Raw genomic sequence first — 25181 nt, forward strand, 5'->3', positions numbered from 1 at the left:
TATACCTTTATACTAGAAGGCATGATGGTAGTACACAAATATGTGCTTGTTTATATATAAAATACAAAGAAAAACAAATATTTCAAAGAGCATTAAACATCATGTCAGGGCTTCCCAAACGGGAGTTTGAGAAGGAACACGAGGGGTTTGTAAGCTGATAAAGCAAATAATGAATTAAACTACAAAATGTAAAACTGAAATAAATAATTGTAAAATAAAGACAATCAAAATAAAACTAAAATAAAAAGATGTGACTATAAGAACATGCAAATGTGTTTTTAAATTATTGACTTGTGTAATTAAAAGCAGTATGCTTTGAAAATACAAAGATTAATTGGGGAAAATCTATAAATTATGAACAACTCGAACAATCTGTCATTGTGTGAATAACATGTAATCTGTAAAGAGGAACTCTAATCTGCTCATGAGCATTTTAAAATGTAAAATAATATAATTTCAAGTAGGAATCTGATTAAGCACTCAATCAAGATCACATATAATCAGTTACTGTCCGCCACTGTATATTTACTGGTCGTTGCTGCTAAAAATGCATTCATTTACTTACTTGTTTATTTGCTGATCTTAGATGGTTTAAGGAGTCTCCTACCCTGACCTCTTTAAAACCGGCAGCTAGCAAAGCAGCCTGAGAGACCTGTAAACCATTTTAGACCTTTTGTTTTCTTATTCAGATATAGTATTGGGTACTCACACCGGTGTCCACGCGTGGGCGCAAGAGGACGTTTTTGAAAGCAAGACATGTCTCCCCCCAAAGTTACGTCACAGGGAATTTCCAGTAAGGAAGTCAAGCTGTCTATTCAAACGATCGCGTAGATCTCGACATGATTTACTGTGTCCATTCGCGACAGGCGATTAAAATCGATTGATCGATCTATCGATCTGCCTTTTAACCTCAGTGGGTCTTCTCCAGATTCATGTCTAGCAGACGCGCAACAATCACCCTGACTAAGGAACCTGCCTTGAACTGACTTTCTATCAGCTTACATTAGTTGACTTCAGCGCAACATGAAGAAATAACTTGTTTCTGAATCCCAGATCTCAGCTGTTTGATGTTGATTCTGAACCTCGGATATCAATCAGGAAAGGTAAGCAGCCTCGTAGATCCAGCCATGCTTGATGTCTTTGAGTGCCCATGTTGCCATCTAAAGGTTGTTGTGATACTTTGTATCAAGTGTTGCTGAACTTCCTACTTCTGCCTCAGAGGCCAAATTTACATTTCAGCTATCAAGGACTTTTTCTAAACTGGTTTGGGTGAGTACGAACACCTCGTGATGCACATTAATGTGCTTGTGGAAGAATTTCAGTCGGGATCCGACAGTAAAAAGTTTGAGTGGCTAATATGTGTTATGCTGGCAGTGTGTCAAAATGTACCAATACAGTAGCCTATATCTGGGCATCAAGGCGCGTTCGGTCCGAACATCCGGAGTTGATTAGAATAAAAGTTCTGTTCGAACAGTCCTTTCTGGTGTTCCAAACGCGAACTGATGTATGTAGTTTGTTTTAGATTAGCGGACATCTATCAAATAAATGAAAAGCCCACAAATGATTTGGTCAATGGTTCCGTTCTGCAGGTCACAACACCAGTAGGTGGCGAGACAATTGCGAAGTTTTTTTTTTTTTTTAACCAGTTCCCCACAGATCACAACAGATGTGTTCTCATGCTTTTTAAAAACAGCCGTGCAAGATTTTTACATAAAGACAACAGTAGTAGCAGTTTTGCCTACGACCATATCATTCATTATTACACGTTTAATGCTTTGGCCTTCCTCTTGACTTATAGCCAGACTTTAAAATCACCAGCCAATTTGGCTACTAAATATTTAAGTTACCGGCCATTCATAACTTCTACTAGTCAAAACAACAATAACAACAACAAAACTACCCTTGCAACATCATTTGTAGGCTACATGTGTCAGCTTTGTGTCTATGTTACAGAACGAGGCATCAGTTGGGGATTTGTAGTGTCCCCGCTCAGTGTAGACAGCATCGCTCTGATTATAAAAGGTTCTATTGTATTTTGTTCCGTTGCGTCGCTCGCACCCTGTAAATACGATCTTCAGTCGTTTTTCGACTCTTCGCTATTGTTTCAATGCAACGGAAGAAATTAACGAGTGAACATAATTTACGAAAAGTAGGCTAACCTGTCAAACTGTCTAGTGATTTGACTGACCCGCACTTGGCGGGTGTTGATTTCAAACCCTGCACGAAATTTTCATTAGTTTGTTAACAAACGAGATGTTCATTCAGTTCGTTAACGAACAACAAGTCTCGTCGAGCTGCTCCGAGTCCAGACTCCAAAAAACTGATTCAATTATATGCGTAGGGCCTATTCATCCACAGACTGCATCTGAATAGCATTTTCTCGCGCAGTATTCAGTCTTTGAAGGCAGGAAAGCTGCTTCAAGCGGAGTGACTCCGTGTCACGAACGTGAACGCTAACAAGGACAATTCACTATGTTTGTTACCAATAAAAATTAGCTTTTAACTTGTTTGACTTCTTTTGGACACTGTGTGAATAAGAATACGACTAAAAAATGTGAATGAATGTTTTACTTTTCTCTGCAGGAATCATGGCTGGAGAGGATCCATACCATGGAGTGGTAAGAGGATTTTCTGCAGTGTTTGGAAACACCTCAGTTGCCTTTCGAACTCAATTAACGTCAGTAATCTTACATATTTCCGAGTATTTTGTCTTTGGCGCCAACTGTAAGACCAGAAAGTTAATTGGTTCAGTTTTAACATCATGTTGACTTTAAGCTTCTTTTGCTACCTGCTAATTTATTTATGAAAATATTTATTATCATGATAGCTGATAGCAGACGGATAGCATGAAGCTCATGCCTTGTAATTATTAAGATAAACATATACCCCAGAGCTCTTTTTTGTGTGTTGTTTGTAACAGATGTACGCCTTTTGAAGGCATATACTGTAAGCCTGATAGTAAATGATTAAATTTGAAACAGGACAAATTAATTTGTGTAAATACCACAGCATCACACAGGAAGTGTCTCTTAGAAAGCTGAGGAGGTTTTCCTTTTTCCTGCCTTCTGTGGTTTGCTATTTCACTTTTAACACAGCACCACATTAAGCTATACGCTATAGTTTGTACAGTTTTGTATTCACATATAAAATCATATTACTGCCTGTCTGTCTACACGTACTATAGTGATGCATCTTACACCTGTGCCAGTAATCTCACTCCTAAATTCAAACGTTCTGTTTATTATACAAAGTGTAAAGTGTTCAAAATAGTCATAATTGCACGCAAATCTTTTTATGATGTCTATATCAGTGGTTCTCAATTCCAGTCCTGGGGACCCACTGCTCTGCACATCTTGCATGTCTCCCTTATTTATAACACACCTGATTGAGATCATCAGCTCATTAGTTCAGTTCATGGCTCTTTCTTCCAAGATCAAGCTGATGATCTAAGTCAGGTGTGTTAAATAAGGGAGACATGCAAAATGTGCAGAGCAGGGGGTCCCCAGGACTGGAATTGAGAACCATTGGTCTATATTCTGGTTAAGCCTTTATTTTGAAAAACCTAAATTCTCTACAGCAGTGGTTCCCAATGCTGGTCCTGGAGAACCCCCAACACTGCACGCTTTTGGTGTCTCTCTTATCTAACACACACATTTGTCTTGGAGCAGTGGTCTCCAACCCTGCTCGTGGAGAGCTACGGTCCTACAGATTTCAGCTCCAACCCCAATTAAACACACCTGAACCAGCTAATCAAGGTGTTCAGGGCTACTTGATAATTATAGACAGGTGTGTTGGAGCAGGGTTGAGTCTTCACTAATGAGCTGATGAGTTGAATCAGGTGTGTTTGAATAGGGAGACATCTAAAATGTGCAGAGTTGGGGGTTCTCCAGGACCAGGATTGGGAACCATACTCTTCTACAGCATACGGTGCCTTGCGAAAGTATTCATACCCCTTCATTTTTTTTTCACGTTATGTTGCTGCTTTAAATTACTTTTTTTCCACATCAGTCTACACCCCCCCCCCCATACCCATACAAGTAAAGCAAAAAAAACATGTTTTTAACATCTTTGCAAGGCTGTAAAAGTGCTTCAGCTAAATATTTAGCTAAGGGTATAAATTACTTATGCAATGTACTTATTTCAGTTTTTTTAATTTTAATTAATTCACGAAGTTGTAACAATTCTGTTTTTGCTTTGTCAATATGGTGTATGGATTGTAGATTGATGTGGGGGAAAAACTAATATAAAGCAGGCTAACAAGGGACCAACCTAACAAAACGTGAAAAAATGAAGGGGTATAAATACTTTGCAAGGCACTGTATGTGATTTCTGTTGTATTTTCATTAGTTCTAAAAGTATGGCTTTTAATGTGGTAAATATGTTTACATGACACATACATAATCTGAATATGGCCAAATACCAAATATTGGAATAATAATATAAAATATTCTTGTGTATGTGTGTCTCATTGTTTTTGTTTTTATTCTCTCTGGTACATGGAACCTATTGCCCCTTTCAGTGATGACACAATATGGATGACCATGGACCCGACAACGTTCCCGGGCATCCACAACAATAATGTTATGAGGACAGGTAAGAGTCGTCTTAGAGTTTTCAGATTTGTCGTTCGATCAAGGTCTTGAAAAAGATAACTTGCTGAACTTTGCAGAATGGATGCGGTAAGACTAGCCTTCGTTCCCTTTTTACTTCTTGTTTTATTTCTTTCTCAAGAAAACAGTCACCCTGCAGTAACATTCAGTAAGAGGTAAAATCCAATAAACCTTTCTAGAGAAGTGCAGACACAAAATCCCAGAAACATCTCATTCCTTGGTTCAGTGATGTTATACACAGCCATTCGTATATTGCGTAGGACTGCGCTACAAGAGCTGATCTATTTTTCCCCACACTTTTCACTTCCTCATTGGATTATAGAGACACGACTGAAAACCATGAACAGCTTTTCACCACCATGTGGTTGCATGAGAAACCTCTCTGAGATAAGTGTCGTTTTGGTGCTGCCACCTTTCAACACGTGTGCTCGATCTGCTTGAGCACAGTAAAACTGTACCTCTACTTTGAATGAAAGACTATCAAAAGGGCACACTTAAAGGGATAGCTCACCCAAAAATAATAATTCCAAACCTGTATGGCATTCTTTCTTCTGTAAAACAGAAGATATTTAGAAAATGCAAATGAAAGTAGAAATTTAGCATTACATCATTTGCTCACCAACTGATCTTATGCAATAAATCAATGTTATTAGAGGGAAAACATCCGATTAATGCACTCGATAAGAAATCCACTCGACTCCAGACCATCAGTTAACATCTTGTGAAGTGAAAAACTGTGTGTTTGAACAAATTAATCTATCAAGGTGTTTTAACTTTATTATTATTATTATTATTATTTTTACTTTAAAATGTCAGTCCATAGTCCATAATAACACTTCCTCCAGTTCCCCTGTTGTCCTTTCACATCAATATCCACCAACAGATTTGTTTAGAACTCTCATTTCTCTCCAGATTCAAATTAGTTTGTTTTTTTTTCACTGGAGAAAGCAGTGTTATGGATAGAGGACTTGTATTTTAGACAGAAGCTACAATTTCATGGTAAAAGCATCTTAATGGTGGATTTGTTTATTACAAACATGCAGCTTTTCACTTAATATCACAAGACATTAATAATTGATGTCATGGAGTCGTGTGGATCATTGTGATGTTTTTATCAGCTGTTTGGACTCTCATTCTGACGGCACCCATTCACTGCAGAGGATCCATCGGTGAGCAAGTGATGTAATGCTAAATTTCTTCAAAACTGTTCTAATAAAGAAAAATGAATCTACAATTTGGATTTTCACCAAATTGTCTGCCTTTTTTGGGTGGACTGTTCATTAAGGTTTCTTCTACATAGGGTTAACTTGGTGGGGCGTTCACATTAGCAGCAGGAATTTACTAGCATCATTTATTTTTAGTGAGAGGTGGTAATTAGAGGTGACATGAGCAACAGAACTTAGTCAAACCGGTTAGGCGAAATTTTAGAACAGAGTTCAGCTCTATTCAAGCATGCAGCAGCACAATGTGGAAATACTACTGATACAGTTAGCTACTAAGGGTTAAATAGGAACACCCCTTATTACTCTGTTTTGAGATGGTGTGCTCAATCTGACAACTGAATAATGTATAGCTATTTTGAGTTCAGTGCACCTATCTTTAGACTTGAGACACCTCATCAAGCAAAGAACAGGTGAATAATGTTGGAAATATAACTACATCTTATCCAACCAAATAAAGTACCTTTCCCTGTTATATCATAAACACTTATAGATATGGACCGTTTCATAATGTCAGTGTATTGGGAGAACTGGACACATTGAAGCTGGGCTGTGTGAGTTTAAATTCTGCAGGTTTAGCAGCCGATTGATTTAGCTGCGCTTCACCAAGGATGTGGTCTCAGTCCTTGTAGCGCACAGGAAGAGGAAGAGGCTTGTACTTCTGTGGAAACACGTGGTGCAGCAAGAGCTCTGGCCCTAAAATATCTACAGAACACCCGCCTCTCAGCAAAAGCTCTGATATGCTTGACGACCCGAAAGTCTGCATGATGAGATTGAATTCTAATCCTTCTGATTTTCCAACATCTGGTTGAATTAAATTACTTTAGCTAGTCATGTTTGCTTATGTTTCTGTTTGATTTGCAGTGTGACATTGACATTGTAAGCGTATGTGTTCCTTTTTGTCATAAAATACAAAAGGAGATATTCAACAGTGTTCACTCTGCCCTTTTGCCGCTTGTGAAGAACAGATATTTAAGTTGTTATTCACTGCAGTTCACAAATTTCATTCAAAATATGATGTATTCAAACATTCCGTATCAATTTTGGCATAAATGATGCTAAGGATAAGCTTTATTAATCCCTGAAGGGAAATTTACAATTAACAAGATTGGTGCAAAGATTGGTTTCAAAACTAATTATGATCTAGCAAGTGTAAAAATGTGGAAGTGTGAATGATACTTAGGTGCGACTGCAGAGTGGAAGCTTAACAGAATAACTGATGAGGGAATTTCATTTTACAGTTCAATAAAAAAAAAAAAATCATCTCTTTTGCAGTCGACGGACCTTATCTGCGAATTGTCGAACAACCAAAACAGGTAATGCATACAATATTTTTGCACATGGTCTTGTTAAATGATTTGAACTGGTCAAAAAAGCATCACCACTGAAATGTTCTCTTGCTTTTGCAAGTGATTTTCCTAATGTGTTAAGCTAAACACATTGTAATGGCACAGAGGCTCAGAAGAGACTGGTAACTCTGGCAACAGACAGTGACAATAACAAAGTCATTATTGCAAAATATTAAGTCTGACGTTGTCATCTCCAGAGGGGCTTCAGGTTCCGCTATGGATGTGAGGGCCCCTCCCACGGAGGACTCCCAGGGGCCTCCAGTGAGAAGAACAGGAAGTCTTACCCACAAGTGAAGGTAGGTTCAACCAGATAGATTTCTGCTGATGCCCGGAGATAAACAAACCCTTCTCTTACAGTTCACTTCTGTTTGGGCAATAGGGTTTAGATAGAGTGGATTAACATATTTTCTGCTGTTCCCATTTCCAAGTGATTATCAAACAGAAAAGACTGTTATTTATTTTTGGTCTTGGCAGACTTTATCCTCTTAAAGAAATAAAAAAAATAAAACTTGAAAATCTCTCTTTGACTTAACACTACCATTTAAAAGTGTATATATTAGGGGTTGAACGACTTCTGATTTTTTTAAAGTCGACTTTTATGTGATGAAAATCGAGTCAAAGTCGACTAGTTACTGATGATGTCATTAATGAACATAAGACTGGAGCTGTAAAAAAACATCTTGTGCACAGCTATGGCATATGACACAGCGCTGCCCACATGGTTATTGCTAATTTTTATCAGTTCTTTTGTCTTTGGGTCATTATATTTCTCTCGTTCTAAATCAGATAATGTTACAGATAAAGTAGCACAGTAAAGATTACATATGAACGCATTAGTGAGAGTGATTGTGTGTGTGAATTAATTCTACCTGGCATCAACTCTCTACTAGTACTGAAGCTGTGGGATTTAGATGTTAAGAATTAAATTATAGAACTTTTCAGTTTCTAAGGAATTTTTTTGAGAAATCATAGAACAGTGTTGACATTACATTACGGCGCTGCCGAATGAATCTGTATGGGCGCGATCTGTATGTGATGTACGAGCTACTGTCTGTAGTCCATGTGTGTGCGTTACAGTGCAGCAGCGCATTAGATTAGAACGGTGATTAACTTACCTGTACAATAGGCTGTTTAAAATGTGCATTTTCCTGTTCAATTTCGAGCATCCAGTAATATAATCACATGACTTGTGGAGCGCTTTCAAAGTATGTATTTATTTGTAATTTTAACTGTTTGGAAACGGAGCGTAAATGTGAAAGTCCTTCAAAGATTTCTTATCCTGTTGCGCCCTCTATAGGACCAGCGACTAGTCGACGTCAAGCTTAAAGCCTCATGGCAGAGCACTGAAGTCAACTAATCGATTAGTCGGTGCAACCCCTAATATAATAATTTTTATATCAATAATTTTGAATCAGCAAGGGTGCATTAAATTGTTATAACTGATTATTATTTTTTTAGAAATAAGTTATATTTCTTGTGTGACTTTCTGAAGGATCATGTGACACTGAAGACTGGAGTAATGATGCTGAAAATTAAGTTTTGCCATCATAGGACTAAATTATATGATTTTTGTATTGTCATGTTAGGATGAAGACTGGAGTAATGATGCTTGACATATGATTTCACATATTTCTGAATTCTGAATTTTTGCTGTATTAATTTTAGTGAATTTTGATCTGTTTTTTTTTTTTTTTTTAAAGCTTTTTTTTTTTTTTTTTTCTTCTAAGTATTTACTTCACGAATGTTAATTTCAAGCTCCAAAATCACATACATTTTGAGCAGTTTCTCACAGAGAGAGCTTGTATGGCTTCAGTCTGGAATAATTATAGTGATTTATTTATTTATTTTTTTGATGACAGCAGCTCTTATCATAACAGATGAGTAAATAACAAATATATTTTTTTTTTTTTTTTTTTTTTTTTTTTTTTAAGTATTTATTTTTTTTTTTTTTTTTTTTTTTTTTTAAGTATTTAAACAACCAGGAGACTTTTGTCCTGATGTATTTGCTGCTAGTCCAATATTTGCTCGAGCACTAAAAATAGTAGCTGCTGTTCAGGATCACGGTGGCTGAAGGTTGAGAAAGTGAGTGAAGCAAAACAAGGGAAGAAAGGAGAGAGTTGAAAGAAGGACTCTGTTCTCTATTACCATGTTCTCCTTCATGGTGGCAGTCCATTTAGGAATTTCCTCAGTGTGTCACTGGGGTAATTAGTGGGAAGACTCGTTCTATGTAATGTGGTGTCAGAGGTGAGAAACAAAGTGTGCAGCAGCTCGCCCCCTCTCACTTCGACACACTCTGACATGCAGCACACAGAAACACACATTAAAGAAGTGTGTGTGTGTGTGTGTGTGTGTGTGTGTGTGTGTGTGTGTGTGTGTGTGTGTGTGTGTGTAAATTGCACATACACCTCCGAGTAGTGTGGGCTTTACTGGGGCGCCAAGTCCTTGATCTGATGTTTTCATCAGAGTTGCCTATAATATTTAATACAGTAACTTCTTAATACAAAGGGGCAAAAATGAAACTTGATTGAGGGCCATGGGTCAAAAGTTAATGTTGCATTTTATCCAACGATATTATATTAATATGTATTACTTTACAAGTCTAAGCACTAAAGGTGCTGAAAACCAGTTCTGTGTACAGATTTTATTGTTATTTATTGTTTCTGGTCATAAATGTCAAAAAGTACAGCAAGGTCTTATTAGTTATTAGCATTAGTAAATGCATCAAGTAACATTAACTAACAATGAGCAATACATTTGTTATAATATTTATTAACCTTTGTTAATGTTAGTTAATAAAAATACAACCGTTCATTTTTTATTCCTGTCAGTTTAAGTCTATTAAATAATATTAACAGATCAGGGTCAGAAATTAACGGGGGATTGGGGCGAAAATGCTTTTCAAATTTAAGGTAAAGGTGCTGAATATTACAAAAAAAAGTGTTGATTGCAGCATTAAATTTAGATCTGCTCAGGTTGCATGCGATTTCATTTTACTTTCATTATAACCAAGCACACAGGTTTCTGAATTGCAACTGCACCTTCTAATGAAGTTCTATTTTTTTTATTATTTAATAATGTACACATTTAGTTAATTTGTAGTAATTTATATACAGTATAGTGTAAACGTTTTTGCATTATGCAGTTGTTGTGTAAAAATGTGTATGCCCCCTTTGAGCAGCTTTAAACTGTATAAACAAACATAAATTCACAAATATTAAATGTTAATTAATGTTTATTTTTTAATTAACATCAAATAAACATTAATTAAACTTATTGTAAAGTGTTTCCCTAAATTCATCTTTCCCCTTTAATCCGAACAAACTTGATTTGAATTTGAATGTGGAGGAAGAGGAAATTCATGAAATGTCATGAATTTCCATTGCTAGTGGTGCTATTTTTAAAAAAGTCATTAAAATTCTCAAAAATGTATTTGAATTTGCCACTGTAAGCACAACTTATCTACATCAGTAATGCAGTCTATTGTTTTAATTCAGTCAGCTTTGGTTATTTGAACATAAGCGCTGGGTTTCCCTGTCTTTTTCATGTATTTAACTTGTGGTCTACTATAAAGGCGTTTCGTTTATCGCTCTACTATGTACATAATTCAGGTTTATCGTATGGATTTCCGGGTTGATTAATTTTTATATCATTACTCACGGCAAGAGGAAATGAGCTCAGATGTTCCCCATACAGCACTTCAACTGTTCAGCCAGCTGTCTTCAGCAGTGTTTGACTCTCAGCCAGATCTGAGATCTGATAATTATTCACGTATGGATGCACATGTATGTTTTCATGCGTCATCGCTTTCATGATATCATCAAACGATTTTTCTAGAGGGGCTCATGCTCATATTCTTTGATATCCGCTGGGTATTTTTTTCTGGGGGTTGATGATATTGCTTTGTGCATGAGTCATTTCGTCCCAGAGAAAGTGTCTTATGAGCCATATTTAAACTTGGCCTATAGAAGCAGTCAAACCACACACCTTGGCCTATGAGTCAAGAAGAGACGATTTTAATCCTTTTATCATTGTTTGGGATTTATTTGTAATTCAGTCCACTTTGGCACTTTTGGTTTATTTGAACTCTTTTGTGTGTTGAGGTTGTTGTTGATAAGGATGGCCAAATTATGTTGTGGAAAAGTCCACAAATGGTCTGCCCACTTTCCCTGTGAATGCTGGGATTTCCCCCACCAAAATGAGATTAGCATACCTGTGACATTCCTTTGCCATTAATGTCTTCTCATTTGCTTTTTGGACTTTATGAAAAGTATGTGCAGAACTGCTACTTCACTATCATTTTAGTGTATATATGGTATTATTTATTGTTTAATAATGGTAACGAAAAAAATCTTATTATCATTATTATTATTTTTTATTTCACAGTTAATTATATAAATTAGTCAATTATTTATAAAAAATAATATTGATGATTTTTTGACATTAAATTATAACATTTAAATTTATACATAATGATACTATATCAGTAATCACAATACATGATCTAAACTTTTTTTTTGTGAAATAACACACACACACACACACACATATATACATATATTTAGCAGATGAAAGTCTGATTAAAAAATAGCCACTTTTTTATGTTTTATTCTGTCTGTTTGTGGGGCAACAGATCTGTAACTATCAGGGTGCCGCTCGAGTGGTAGTTCAGCTGGTGACCCACTCCACAGAGACCCATCTTCATGCTCACAGCCTGGTGGGCAAACAGTGCGATAAAGGAATCTGCATTGCCGACTTGCAGTCCAAAGATTCAAGCATCAGGTCTGAATTTGTCCCTCAACATCCAATTATTCAGAATGCCTTTTTCTGAGCAACAGCACTCTTGGTCCATGCAATGATAATAGTGAGGTCCCTTATTAATGTTCACTTGCGAATGTTTCACAGTTTTCCTAACTTGGGCATTTTGCACGTGACAAAGAAGAACGTAAGTAAAGTTTTGGAAGAGAGGATGATCGAGGCCTACAGGATGGGATATAACTACGGCATATCCATCCATCCTGAGATTGATGCCCTACAAGGAGAGGTTCGCATGCCCAGAGAACTCACAGGTGTGTTTGTGAATGCCTGAACTCTTCCTGACAGATTATGTCCATATTCAAGATATTCCTCCATTTTTCTACTGACCCAGTCAGGATGGCAGTTAAGATATTTACTTGCACTGCCAACATTTTTTCCTGCCTCACCACAAAGAATTCTAAATCCTAAAAATAACATTTATTTGTACTTTTGCATAAACACAACCATTCAGAGCTTTGGAGTCAGTAGGATTTTTTCTTTTAAAAAAGAAATTAATACTTTATATTAAACAAAAATGCATTAATTTAATTAAAAGTGTCAGTAAACATATTTGTAATAACCCGGACAAAATATTTCTGTTTCAAATAAATGCTGTACAAAATTTCTATTAAGAATCATGAAAAAATGTATCATGGTGTTCACAAAAATACTAAGCAGTGCAACTGTTTTCAACATATTAGAGTGATTTCAGAAGGATCATGTGACACTGAAGACTGGAGTAATGGCTGATGAAAATTCAGCTGGAATAAATTAAATTTTTAAATATATTATAAATAGAAAAATAAAATTGAAGAAATAAAGGTTATTTTAAATTGTAATAATATTTCACAATATTACCGTTCCTTTTTACAATATATTTGATTGAATAAATGCAGCCTTGGTGAGCATAAAATACTTTTTTCAAAAAAGTCATGATATTACTTTATGGTCATTGTAGCTTAAAGGTTGAAGATCTGCGTTAGTAACAGAAAGGTTGTAGGTTCAAACTCTACAAGGAGCAATCAGTTTTCACTTTGTACCAAGACAATTTGGTCCAGGGGCACTGGCCGTATACATTTTTTTTTTTTTACTGTATGTCACTATGGATATAATTCTCCTGATGATCTAAGAATGCTTTTGTCAACAGAAAGGTTTCAGAGATTATTGGGTAACACTTTATTTTAAGGAGTCCTTGTACTTACTATTATAATAACAATTAATTATGCATAATTGCATGCAAGTAACCCTAAGCCAGACCCTAACCCTAACCCTAACCATATAGTAAGTATATGTATTTAATTAATGTCACTTAGTACTTAATTGTATAATTACACTGTAACATGGACACCTTAAAATAAAGTGTAACCGATTATTGATTGTGAGAATGCCTGAAGTGTAAATTAAAAAGAACCTCCGCATATGTGTTCATGAATTTTAGATACTGAGAGGAACCTGATTAGCAGTGCATCAATTCATCAGTCAAAGGAGATGGATCTGAGCGTGGTACGGCTCATGTTCACAGCCTTCCTGCCCGACAGTGACGGAGGGTTCTCCCGCCGACTGGAACCAGTCATTTCAGACCCCATCTTTGACAGCAGTGAGTATCATCCTCCTTGATACACTAACCATGTCGATCAAAAGCATTCATAGCAGTGATATTTTAGTATCATTGAGATACTAATATAGTTTTTATCAATATTTATAATTAGTATGTATATATATATATATATATATATATATATATATATATATATATATATATCATTTTATTTCAGTTATTTTATTACATCAAGTTAAACTGACGTAGATGAAGTAAATAGATTTTATTTTATTTCAAGAAACTAAATAGGTTTATATAATGGGTTTAGTTACAGTTAGATAACTCTAATTCATAGTCATTAGAAATGATGGCTTTAAGCATGATTTTGAGTTTTGGGGCTAATTACTGATGTATTTTTAAGTCTCACTCTTGATCTCGTTCTCATTTTCCTATTCCATTTCTCTCACTCGTACTCTCACTCTCTGTCAGAGAACTGTCGGTATTGCTTCCTCTCTGAAACTAGGCCTACACTTTCGATTTCCCCTCCCTTTTCTAATAATCTGTCTCCATTTCTGCCTCTCTTCTCAGCACTGTCAGACTTCATGTTTGTAAAACGAGACTGCTAGAGAACAGAAAGGGAAAATGAGGAAACTCCACAAAAATGACAAACAGAAAGACGTGTTTCATTTCTAACACCTTTGCTCTCTTGTGGCTTTTCAGAGGCCCCAAATGCCTCCAATCTGAAGATCGTGCGTATGGATCGGACTGCCGGGTGTGTGACGGGAGGAGAGGAGGTCTATCTGCTGTGTGATAAAGTCCAGAAAGGTCAGAAAGCAATAAGTCACGGCATGCTCTGCCTGTCTGCTATTGCTGAACAGAATTAAGGACATAAATGAAGAAAAGGATTTTTCCTTCCTGCTTTGAAATAAAGGGGTGTATTTACTATACAGACAAACTCTAACGTTCACAACAGAGATATCAAAGGTGCATTCAGATATTCACAACCATGAAGACATTAACATTCAAATTCCCAGATTTACATTATCAATTCCTATTCAACAACTTGGTTATTGTTACATACTGTATCAACCTTTCAGAGTTTAGTAAATCATAAAGATCATTTACATGTGCACTACATTTCAGAAGTTTGAGGTCAGTAAGATTTTTTTTTCTTTTCAGAAAAGATGCATTAAAATGATCAAAGGTGACAGTAAACAGTGTTTTAAAATGTTCTTTTGTACTTTCTATTCATCAAAGAATCCTAAAAAAAAAGTTTTGTGGTGTTTCCACCACAGGAGAAAAAGGTATTATGGTGTAGATGTGGATGATTTAAATTTAAACAAGTCGTCCAATTGATAGCTTTGAGTCATGTGACCGGCTCGAAGCCCTGGAGGGCAACACATCCATAGAACTGCAGTACAAGCCTATCAGTTTTCCATCTGTTTCACAGCCGCAAATATTTAGATCACCTCTTAAAAAAAATAAAACAAAGGCATGTGAACAAAATACACGTTTTGGCCATTTGCATTCCATATAAAGCACCCGCGGCAATATCATTAAACGGTGTGACAAAAACACTTTAAGTGCCAAATTCAGTAATCACTATATTAATGATGCATAGTTTACATAGGAAAGCAAATGAGGTCGGAATATGAACGCAGTCCGCTTAATGGTTCAGTGTTTCCCTTATAATGGTTTTCTATGGGAAACCATTTAACGTGAAACTTTGCACATTGTGTTTATATTCTGGGTTCATATGCTTGCCTGTACAAAATATACATATCATGAATAAGATGTTTACAGAATTTCACCTTTTAATATCTGCATTTTACTACATTACTACTTAATCCAAACTGTCAAAATAACTGGCAGTCAGTGGAGCAAAGCTTCATTTTGCCCTCCAGGTGGGTGTTCCTATGAGTGTGCGATGTGGTGTGAAAACGATACATTTTTCTGAATGAAGCCACCTTCAAACAGTTTTGCCTTTAACCTACAGGTGATACGCCACCTTGTTGTTTTGAGATAGACGCTGGACACGCATTGCCACTCTTGAAGGAAGTTTTCACTGCAGATTTCCATCTGTAGGGAATTCCCCTTTTCATATGCAAATTACGGGGTAGAAGAAAGTTCACTATACATCAGTTTTTCACAACTTGCTTGCCATATCTCATATCGTTTTCTCCTCCCCTTGCTCATGATGAAAACTGGATCTTCATGGAAAAGTCATGTAGGATGACTAGATGTTCCTGAAACATCCTTCAGCATACTACGCACTAAATCCTCTGAAACATTTACAACAAGCTCAAGTGTTTTAAATGAGGAATAAATCACAGTTACAATTGTGATCCAGCTATGTATTGTGATCAATTGCGACATTTTAAATGACAAGTTTTGCTGTTTTGTTATTCATCAAGTGACCATACCCAGCCCTAATAATATGTAAATGCAGTGTTAAATGATTATTGAATCATTTGATATCAAGGTATATATGAAAATACAATGGTATTTCCATCTGATACCTAGATCGGATATGTTTTAAGATCATGTGTCCATAATGTGCATATCAGTTGCGCCATAAATGAGGTTTGAACTGTGGTAAATCATGATTTTGGGGAAGTAACAACGTGCTGCATGCTGACGACAGATATTCAAATTGTACTCTGTGTGTGACGACAATCATTTCCTCTTTCTTTCCCCGTTGGTTCACATAAATTTCATTTTCTTATTTTCCTCATACTGTATGTGATGTCATTGTTTGTTTTTGTTGTTGTGACAGATGATATCCAGGTGCGGTTTTATGAAGAAGATGAGTCGGGTCTAACCTGGGAGGCCTACGGGGATTTCTCCCCCACCGATGTCCACAGACAGGTCAGCACAGGAACTTGTCTGCCGCCACAAATGGATGCACTGTACTTCTGCAGCCACAGTTTGGCCCTGCTGGTCGAAACCTGATCCTTTATGTTCATTGCTTCACTTGTTTTCTGGATTGCTTTCTGGCCTGTTTTCTGAAAGATAAATCCTAACTTCTCTGGGTAAATAGTTGGTAAAGCACAGCTACTGGGGATTTAAAATGGAATCAAAACTGAACTATTTTACTTTCTTTCAAACGTTCACCAAGGCTGCATTCATTTGATTCGAATATAGTACAAACAGTGATATTGTGAAGTACTATTCAAATTTTAAGTAAGCGATTTCTATTTGAATATATTTTCATATGTAGTTATTCCTGTGATGCTTAAGCTACAGTCTATAGTGTCACATGAGCCTTCAGAAATCATTCTAGTATCCTGATTTGCTGTTCAGGAAATATTTCTTGTCATTAACAATGTTGAAAACGGTTGTGCTGCTTAATGTTTTTTTGTGGAAACTATTATACTTTTTTCTCAGCATTTTTAAATGAATAGAATGTTTAAAAGAACACCATTTCTTTGAAATATAATTTTTTTGTAACATGATAAATGGCTTTACTTTTGATACTCAATTTAATGCATCCTCCTTGGTGAATAAAAATATAATGCAATTCACTGTTACATCTTGACTTTAGATGACTGTGATTTTTATGGTATTATTGTTATTATTAAAATTAATGTTCTGGTGGAATGAATAATCCACCCTTTAATTTCATCCTTTAGTTTGCCATCGTCTTCAAGACACCTAAATATCGGGACCAGAATCTCCAGAAGCCCATCTCTGTGTTTGTGCAGCTAAAAAGGAAGTCAGACAATGAAACGAGTGAACCCAAGCCTTTCACCTACCATCCACAGATTATAGGTATAGTCTTTAACCAACTCCCTAAAAGTTTGATTTCGACTATGCAACATAAACTGTCTTTTATAGGATTTTCTTGCTTTCGAATCGCTCTCGCGTGATTGTTCGTTCATTTGACTTGAAGCGTCGCTGTGCAATTTGGTGTCTTTTTTTTTGATCGTGAAGTCAAATGAATGAACAAACATGTGCGCGTATCTGCATCTGCATCTTTGGATGTTTTAGGCAATATTAAAATCCTTGCCGGGACTTGTCCCATATGAACGGTGCATATGGCCACCCTAATGACAGTTTCTGTTTAGCATGTTTAAATATATAATATATATATTATAATTTTTTTGTTTTTACTGCACAACAATTGAGTGAAGGTTCCAGTATCTGTCCATATACTGCATGTTTACTTTGTCATTGATATACTGTTTCAAAACTGTTTAGACAAAGAAGAAGTCCAAAGAAAGAGACAGAAGACACTGCCAAACTTTCAGGACTACAGTGGAGCAGGAGGAGGAGCTGGGGGCATGTTTAGAGGAGGAGGGGGTGGGTCTACAGCAGGGGGCGGTCCCAGTGGAGGAGGAGGTATATGAATATGCCATTACACTTCATATACCAGTTGCTTTATTATTAGAAGCCTGAAATTCCCACCATGCATAAAAGGTCATTGATGTTAGCTAAACACATTCTTTTGTGTTCTAGGACATTACTTCCAGGGATATCAAACCTATAACAATTACGGGCCTGGATACAACTTCTCCTCAGGCATGGGAGGAGGCGGGACCACCATCAAGCATGGTGGGTGTCCAAGCTGTCAATCAGCAGTTTTAACTGTACAATTACATACACTACCATTCAAAAGTTTGGGGTCACTAAGATTTTTTAAAATCTTTTTGAAAGAAGTCACTTATTCTCACCAAGGCTTCATTTATTTGATCACAAATACAGTTTAAAATAGCTGTTTATATTATATTTTATTTTATTTGTTCTGTTAAATATATATTTTATTATATTATATTAGATTAGATTAGATTAGATTATTTATATTATATTATATTATATTATATTATATTATATTATATTATATTATATTATATATTAATGTCTTATTCCTGAATTTTCAGCAGTCATTACTACAGTCATCAGTGTCACATGAGCCTTCAGAAATCATTCTAATATGCTGATTTAGAAGAAGTTGCATTTCTTCTTATAAATGTTAAACATGTTTGTGCGTTTTTTTTTTTTTTTTTTTTTTTTTTTTTTTTGGAAACAGTGAAAATAATATGATGTTGCCCTCAAAGCCAGTTTCTCAGTTTTCATTTCTCTTATAGCGTATCAAGAACCAGTGGAAGACAGTGATGAAGACAGTGATAGTGATACCGATAATGATCAGGCAGCAGGTGGGGTGGTGCGAATCTGTGCCCATCCTGAACCTATTGATTTGGGAGTGGCAAGTGAGGACACAGAGCCTACAGAAAATCTGGAGTTAAACACCACATGTTAGATTTTGTTTGAAGCTAAATCTTCAGATGCTCAAATAAGCTTGTGCAAAGTTTTCTAGCTCTGGTCAAGCAAGACTAAAACCCAGACAAGCTTCGTATTGGTTGTAATTTGTGTATTTGTGTGTCTTCTCTTATAAGGCTGTGTGTTAGAGCCGCATTTGGCTGAGCTAGCTGGAAGACAGGCTCAAGCTCTCTTTCATTACGCAGTAAGCGGTGATGCTAGAATGCTTCTGGCTCCACAGCGCCCCCTCATGACCACTCAAGACGAGAACGGAGACACGTAAGTCAGGAAATACCAACTTCGTATTTCTGTAGAAGTTCTATTTTCATAAACTTCCCTTTTCTCGCCAAAACACGTCAATATGAATAAATGCTTTCAGATGTTTTGTCTTTGTTTCCCAACGATCAAATCTTTACTTGTGTTCTGTTTTGGATCTGATTTTTAGGGGTTTACATCTGGGAGTGATCCATAGTCAGACAGATGCCGTGCGAAATCTAGCACAAGTCATCTCGGCTCTCCCCGGAGAGGGCATACTCAACATGAGGAATGATCTGTACCAGGTATACTACAAACTCACACTATACTTTAGAACTGGATCTCTGTTTTTCACTGTAACGAAAGCTTGTGAAATTCCCAAAAGCTCTGTGGCCGGTAAAATCCTCTGATACATCTGTTCCAGACTCCTTTGCACCTAGCAGTGTTGACACAGCACAAAGAGGCGGTTGAGGCCTTGTTGGAGGCCGAGGTGGATGTCACACTCACAGATCGCCATGGAAACACGGCACTTCACCTGGCGGCTCAGCAGAAAGAGGATAGCGTGCTGCGATTGCTGCTAAAGTACAAATCAGTGTCACAATTAACCAGCATCCCCAACACAGCAGGTATGTCAGATTGACTATGTCAGATCCATTAAAGCTGATTTGAAGCTGTCCATAATGCTCAGATGTGTTTATGTGCGTGTGTGTTCAGGTCTCTGTCCGCTTCACCTGGCTGTACAGGCAAACAGTTTGAGTTGTGTGCGAGCCCTGCTGGATGGCGGGGCAGATGTGGACGTTCAGGAGATCACATGTGGCCGCACAGCACTTCACCTGGCCACAGAGCTGGGAAACCTTTCCCTTGCCGGCTGCCTCCTGCTGGAGGTACAGTGATGGGTGTTGCTTTAGTGAATATTACATATGCCTAATATTGTAAAGTTTTGCTCTATATACTCTTAACCTTTGCATTTCCCCCCGTGATGCCCACTTATAATGATAATCAGTACATAATTATTATCATAATTTTATCTTTCATGACTTTTATACACATTCAAACTAACTGTTAGAATGAAAAAGATGATTTTTTTTTATTTTGCTGCTAAAAAACTATTAAAGTTAATCTTGTTCCATGTGAAATGAGTAATAAGAACTGAATGCATGTTTACAATGTTGTTTTTTGTAATAAGTTTATTATGCTCACCAAGGCTGCATTTCTATTTTAATATGTTTTAGAATGTAATTTATTCCAGTGATGCAAAGATGAATTTTCAGCATCATTACTCCAGTCTTCAGTGTCACAAGACCCTTTAGAAATCATTCTAATATGCTGATTTGCTCAGGAAACATTTATTCGTATTATCAGTTTAGAAAACTGCTGTGCTGCTTAATATTTTTGTGGAAAACGTGATAGATTATTTCAGTATTTTTTGATGACTAGAAATTTCTATGATTTGAAATTTGAAAAAAAAAATTGTATTACTATCACTTTTGATCAGTTTAATGCATCCTTAATGAATAAATGTATTCATTTCTATAGAAAATGCTGAAATAATCTGTTATTAATTGCAGTTATCTCTTAATGAATGAATTGACCTTAACTGAAAAATTGATGTTTTTTTTATTGTCCTCTTGCATTATTAACAAACTTATTATTTTCCTGTTTGACACTGTAAAGCTGCTTTGACACCATCTGTATTTTATAAAGCGCTATATAAATAAAGGTGACTTGACTTGAACGACACTGTGTGTAACATTTTGTCTATGCAGGGTAATGCATACGTAGACAGTGTCACCTATAATGGTTCAACTCCTCTGCACATTGCTGCAGGACGTGACTCAACCAAACTGTGCGCGCTCCTGATGGCTGCAGGTGAGGAAGTGTGTGTTTATTACAGGTGTCACTAGTCAGAGTTGTCGTGCTGAAATATTTATGACTAACATGCCATGTCTACAAATAACTGTCTGTAACACCCTCTCCTGCTGTCATCAGTGCTCTGCATATATGCCTGGTAGAATTTAGTCAAAAGCAACTTTTTGATCATTTATTGAAGATAAATAATCACTCATCTTAAGTGATAATTAGCACTTTTGTGACCATATACAGTAGATTGAATTACTTGGACATACGGTTACCAGTTAGTGTTGTGTACTTTGCTTTTAGGAGCAGATCCTCATAAAGAAAACTTTGAACCACTGTTCTTCAAAGAAGATGAGTTGTGTGGTACATGTGAGGAGGAGGAGGAGGAAGATGAAGGCTATATTCCTGGGACAACCCCTATGAACATGGCAACCTCCCCAGAGGTGGGATAGAGGGTCATATCTTTGGATAATTGTTGTATTATGTAATGTAATTGTATTACAGGTTGTCATTGGTTCTGTATGTAATGTAATGCATGTTTTCAGGTCTATGACATTCTTAATGGAGAAGAGTATCAGCTCACCACCACTGTTGTTCCACCACAAGGTATGAACACTGAGATGAATATAAACTACCATTCAAAAGTTAAGGTCAGTTATGTATGTATGAATGTTTTTAGTTATCTATGGAAAGACTTAAAATACTTTTATTCAGCAAGAACACATTTAATTGATCAAAATCAAAATGCTACAAAAGATTTCCATCTCAAATTAATGCTGTCTTTTTAAGCTTCTTTAAAAAAATATTATCAGTTTCCACAAACATACTGTATTAAGCCACACAAATGTTTTCTATTTTATATAATTAAAAAGAAATGTTTCTTGAGCACCAAATCAGCATATTACAATGATCATTTGACAATGAAGACTGGAGTGATGACTACTGAAAATTCAGCTTTGCCATCATAATATATAGTAAAACAGAAATCAGTTATAATATTTCAATATAGAATATTTCAATATATTACAGTTTTTTGATCAAATAAATGCAGATTTGCTGAGCACAAGAGACTTCTTACAAAACTTTAAAAAAATCTTACCAACCCAGACCTTTTGAATGGTAGTGTTTATCCTTCATATTTTTTTGGGGGGTATTGTTCAGGGAAATACCAGGGAATTTTAAAATGTTTTTTATTTCTAGGCCTATAAGATATATTTAAATGATGCCCTTCTCTAATTATTCAATCAACTTGAAATTAACCCAAAAAATTTAACCAATATGTATGTTAAGAACGGTTTTGTGTTCAAGTACATTTAAATGTGTGTTTGGCTTGTGTTGGCAGGTGACATGAAGAGCTTGAGCTCTGACACAAAGCAGGAGCTGTGTCAGGCCCTGGAAGGACAGACAGGAGGCTGGGAGAGTCTGGCTCATGCTCTGGGGCTTGGCATCCTGACCAGCGCCTTCAGACTCAGCTCCTGCCCTGCTGGAAAGCTGCTGGACAGCTATGAGGTCAACTAATTTACTTCCTTTTTGACTACAAATTATTTTTAACTTGTATCTTAAATGAACAGCAGAGAATAAGAAGAAAAAGAAGCCATCTTTTAATCTGATGTTAACCACAATTCATTTTTATGTTAAATTTTCACTTCAATACAACTGCTTCGGTACTGAAAAAGTTCTGTATTTTATATATTTTTTTATTATATTATTAATTTTTAAATATCCAGAATTACTGGACCTAGTTAAGTCCTAACAACCGATATTTCTCAGAACAACGTTAAAGAAATGAATTGCTCTAACATTTACTATAACAGTAGTCTGAACATTTATTTTGTTTTGTGCATTCTGTAGTTGCTCTGGTTTCAGCTGCTGCTGATCTGTCCCCTCTGCAGGTGTCTGGAGGAACGGTGCGTGAGCTGGTTGAGGGACTGAAGCATGTTGGGAACAGCAGCGCTGTCAGTTTACTCCAGGCCATGTGCAAGGAGCCTGAAGCTGTCCACACCACGCCTCAGCTCACAGGTAATATTGATGGTGCTTTTCTTGGTAATGTGGTTGAACATCAGCCAAAAGTTGTTGGTTCTAGCCTCCCAAAAGGAGTGGTGCATGAAACATTTCCATTGTGCCCTGGTATGCATAACCACAGGTTGTTTACAGGGACTTTCCCTGTAGTAAGTGCACTGTGAGTTCCTTTGGATGTGTCAGTAAAGGAGTAAGTAGTCAAATCGCTTTAAAAAAAAAAACATTTGAATGTTATTTCAGATTAGATAAGCTGAGTTCAGAACAGTTGCAATTTTTACACAGCCCTGTGACAACATCAGTTGAATAATGTTCACCAAGGCTGCAATTGATTAAAAACTCAGTAAAAACAGCAATATTGAGAAATATTAATACAATAAAATAACAGTTTTCTATTTTAATATATTCTCAAATCTGTTTTATTCCTGTGATGGCAAAGCCATATTTTCAGCAGCCATTACTCCAGGCTTAAGTGTCAAATGACGGGCTAATAAACCTGGCAGAATAATTGTTTATTATGATTTGATTACTACATGTGACTACATTTAATTGTGATCATATTTGAGTCACATTTCTGTTGTCACTATTTTCTAAAACCGTTTATATTTTATAAAAGATTCAACTATGGTAAAATCACAGTAACCCATGGTCTTGAGTGGCTTATTGCTTTCATTTCTAAAGGCACAACCATATATGTGACCCTGGACCACAAAACCAGTCATAATCCAATTTGTTAGGATAGGACAATATTTGGCCGAGATACAACAATTTCAAAATCTGGAATCTGAGGGTGCAAAAAAATCTAAATACTGAGGAAAATCACCTTTAAAGTTGTCCAAATTAAGTTCTTAGCAATGCATATTACTAATCAAAAATTAAGTTTTAATATACTGTATTTACAGTAGGAAATTTACAAAATATCTTTATTTAATATCCTAATGATTTTTGCCATAAAAGAAAAATCGATTATTTTGACCCATACAATTTATTTTTGCCTATTGCTACAAATATGCCCCATCGACTTAAGACTGGTTTTGTGGTCCAAGGTCACATATGTTAGATGACAGTTTTTAATATTTCCTTTATTCTGTGTACAAGAACATAAACCTCAACAATTCATCTTCTCAAAACGTGTTTTTTTTTTTTTTTTTGCTAATTGGTGTAGCATTTTAGATCTTTTTTCAAGAGTACATCATCACTGTGTCATTTTGCAGTATGAGTGAGAATTTATTCTGTACTGTTCTGGTGAGATGTTTTGTTGTTTTTTTTGGTCCCACATTATGGTTTGTAAAACCCCCAGATTAAATCACTGTCAGTCTCGGTCCCCTGCCCCCCTCTCCTTAACAATTGTATCACGTTGTGGTTCTCCCTGACATTACCTCATGTGAACTCAAACATGATGTCAACAGAACATCACAGCCACTGCATTCTGGGATTTCCCCTCAGTCTCAGGGTGACCCATCACACTGCGGTAGTGTTCACATATAGTCTTTTCAGTGGTGGCCATGTTTCAGGGGAAGCGGACACTAGAGAGGGGGATTCCCAGGAGCAGAAGTGAAAGCCAGATATGGCACTTCTGGCTTTTGTTTCTGGAGCAAGTACTTGCACCTTGCTGTCTGATTTGAAGGGTTGACATAGTTTCGAGATTAATAAACGTCTGTAACAGCAGTATGCTAAAAATGCATCAGTGTTCAATAAATACAGTGGGATTCAAAACTCAAAAGGTTTTAAGAAATGTTATGTGGTAAAAAGGATCAGAATTATTTCAGATTCTGAGTATTACTGTTACTAAATCAAAATAAGGACCAGTTACTCAAACTATTAATTTATTTCGTTTATTTTATCCATTCAGTTTGTCAAGTGGGTAACTTATTTTATTTTGCATTTTCTGCAGTGGTTTCAAACTCTTAGACCCCACTGTAATTAAATTATATAGTATATATAGAGAATATGCATATGTTCTCTACATGAATTATATTCATAGAATTATGTTCTTTTTATATAAACATGTTTAATAATTCACTGTAATTAAAAAAATGTATTGTCATATTAATAATCACCCTTCTTTTCCTCAAAACAAATGATTTCTCAGGTCTAGGGCTCTGTAAGTCCATTCAGGGTTTGACACTGGGCCCCCATCAGGAAGAGAGTGGGATATGTGACAGCGGGGTGGAGACCTCTTTCTAGAGCACCAACCTCAGTCTTGCCGACTCCAAACACAATCGCACAAACTGAGGCCTGACCCTAAAAAACAGCTTCTCCCTCCTCACTACAGCACCAC

General features: G+C 36.3%; 1 protein-coding gene across 6 annotated transcripts in view; it reads left to right on the top strand.

Annotated features, from left to right (window-relative positions):
• Window positions 1–765: 765 nt before the first annotated feature.
• nfkb1 (nuclear factor of kappa light polypeptide gene enhancer in B-cells 1) overlaps window positions 766–25181 on the top strand; it is a 25933-nt gene continuing 1517 nt past the window's right edge. Inside the window, exons 1-24 of one of the 6 annotated variants that reach the window (XM_042769963.1) lie at window positions 766–1103; window positions 2584–2618; window positions 4494–4593; window positions 7106–7146; window positions 7377–7475; window positions 11810–11958; window positions 12082–12245; window positions 13412–13570; window positions 14234–14338; window positions 16290–16381; window positions 17146–17284; window positions 17714–17854; window positions 17972–18067; window positions 18601–18768; window positions 18910–19051; window positions 19218–19332; window positions 19452–19653; window positions 19742–19911; window positions 20794–20896; window positions 21188–21327; window positions 21430–21490; window positions 22227–22393; window positions 22777–22903; window positions 24993–25181. The exon at window positions 24993–25181 is cut by the window's right edge and continues 1517 nt beyond it. In XM_042769963.1, the coding sequence (XP_042625897.1) occupies window positions 2589–2618; window positions 4494–4593; window positions 7106–7146; window positions 7377–7475; window positions 11810–11958; window positions 12082–12245; window positions 13412–13570; window positions 14234–14338; window positions 16290–16381; window positions 17146–17284; window positions 17714–17854; window positions 17972–18067; window positions 18601–18768; window positions 18910–19051; window positions 19218–19332; window positions 19452–19653; window positions 19742–19911; window positions 20794–20896; window positions 21188–21327; window positions 21430–21490; window positions 22227–22393; window positions 22777–22903; window positions 24993–25087 (2805 nt within the window). In that variant the 5' untranslated portion in view covers window positions 766–1103; window positions 2584–2588 and the 3' untranslated portion in view covers window positions 25088–25181. Of the gene's footprint in view, window positions 1104–1154; window positions 1270–1910; window positions 2023–2210; window positions 2475–2583; window positions 2619–4125; window positions 4373–4493; window positions 4594–7105; window positions 7147–7376; window positions 7476–11809; window positions 11959–12081; window positions 12246–13411; window positions 13571–14233; window positions 14339–16289; window positions 16382–17145; window positions 17285–17713; window positions 17855–17971; window positions 18068–18600; window positions 18769–18909; window positions 19052–19217; window positions 19333–19451; window positions 19654–19741; window positions 19912–20793; window positions 20897–21187; window positions 21328–21429; window positions 21491–22226; window positions 22394–22776; window positions 22904–24992 lie in introns of those variants that run through there. The other 5 variants (XM_042769965.1, XM_042769961.1, XM_042769962.1 and 2 more) reach the window with 5 other exon arrangements.

The sequence above is a fragment of the Cyprinus carpio genome, chromosome A14, assembly GCF_018340385.1.
Source record: "Cyprinus carpio isolate SPL01 chromosome A14, ASM1834038v1, whole genome shotgun sequence".
Taxonomy (NCBI): domain Eukaryota; kingdom Metazoa; phylum Chordata; class Actinopteri; order Cypriniformes; family Cyprinidae; genus Cyprinus; species Cyprinus carpio.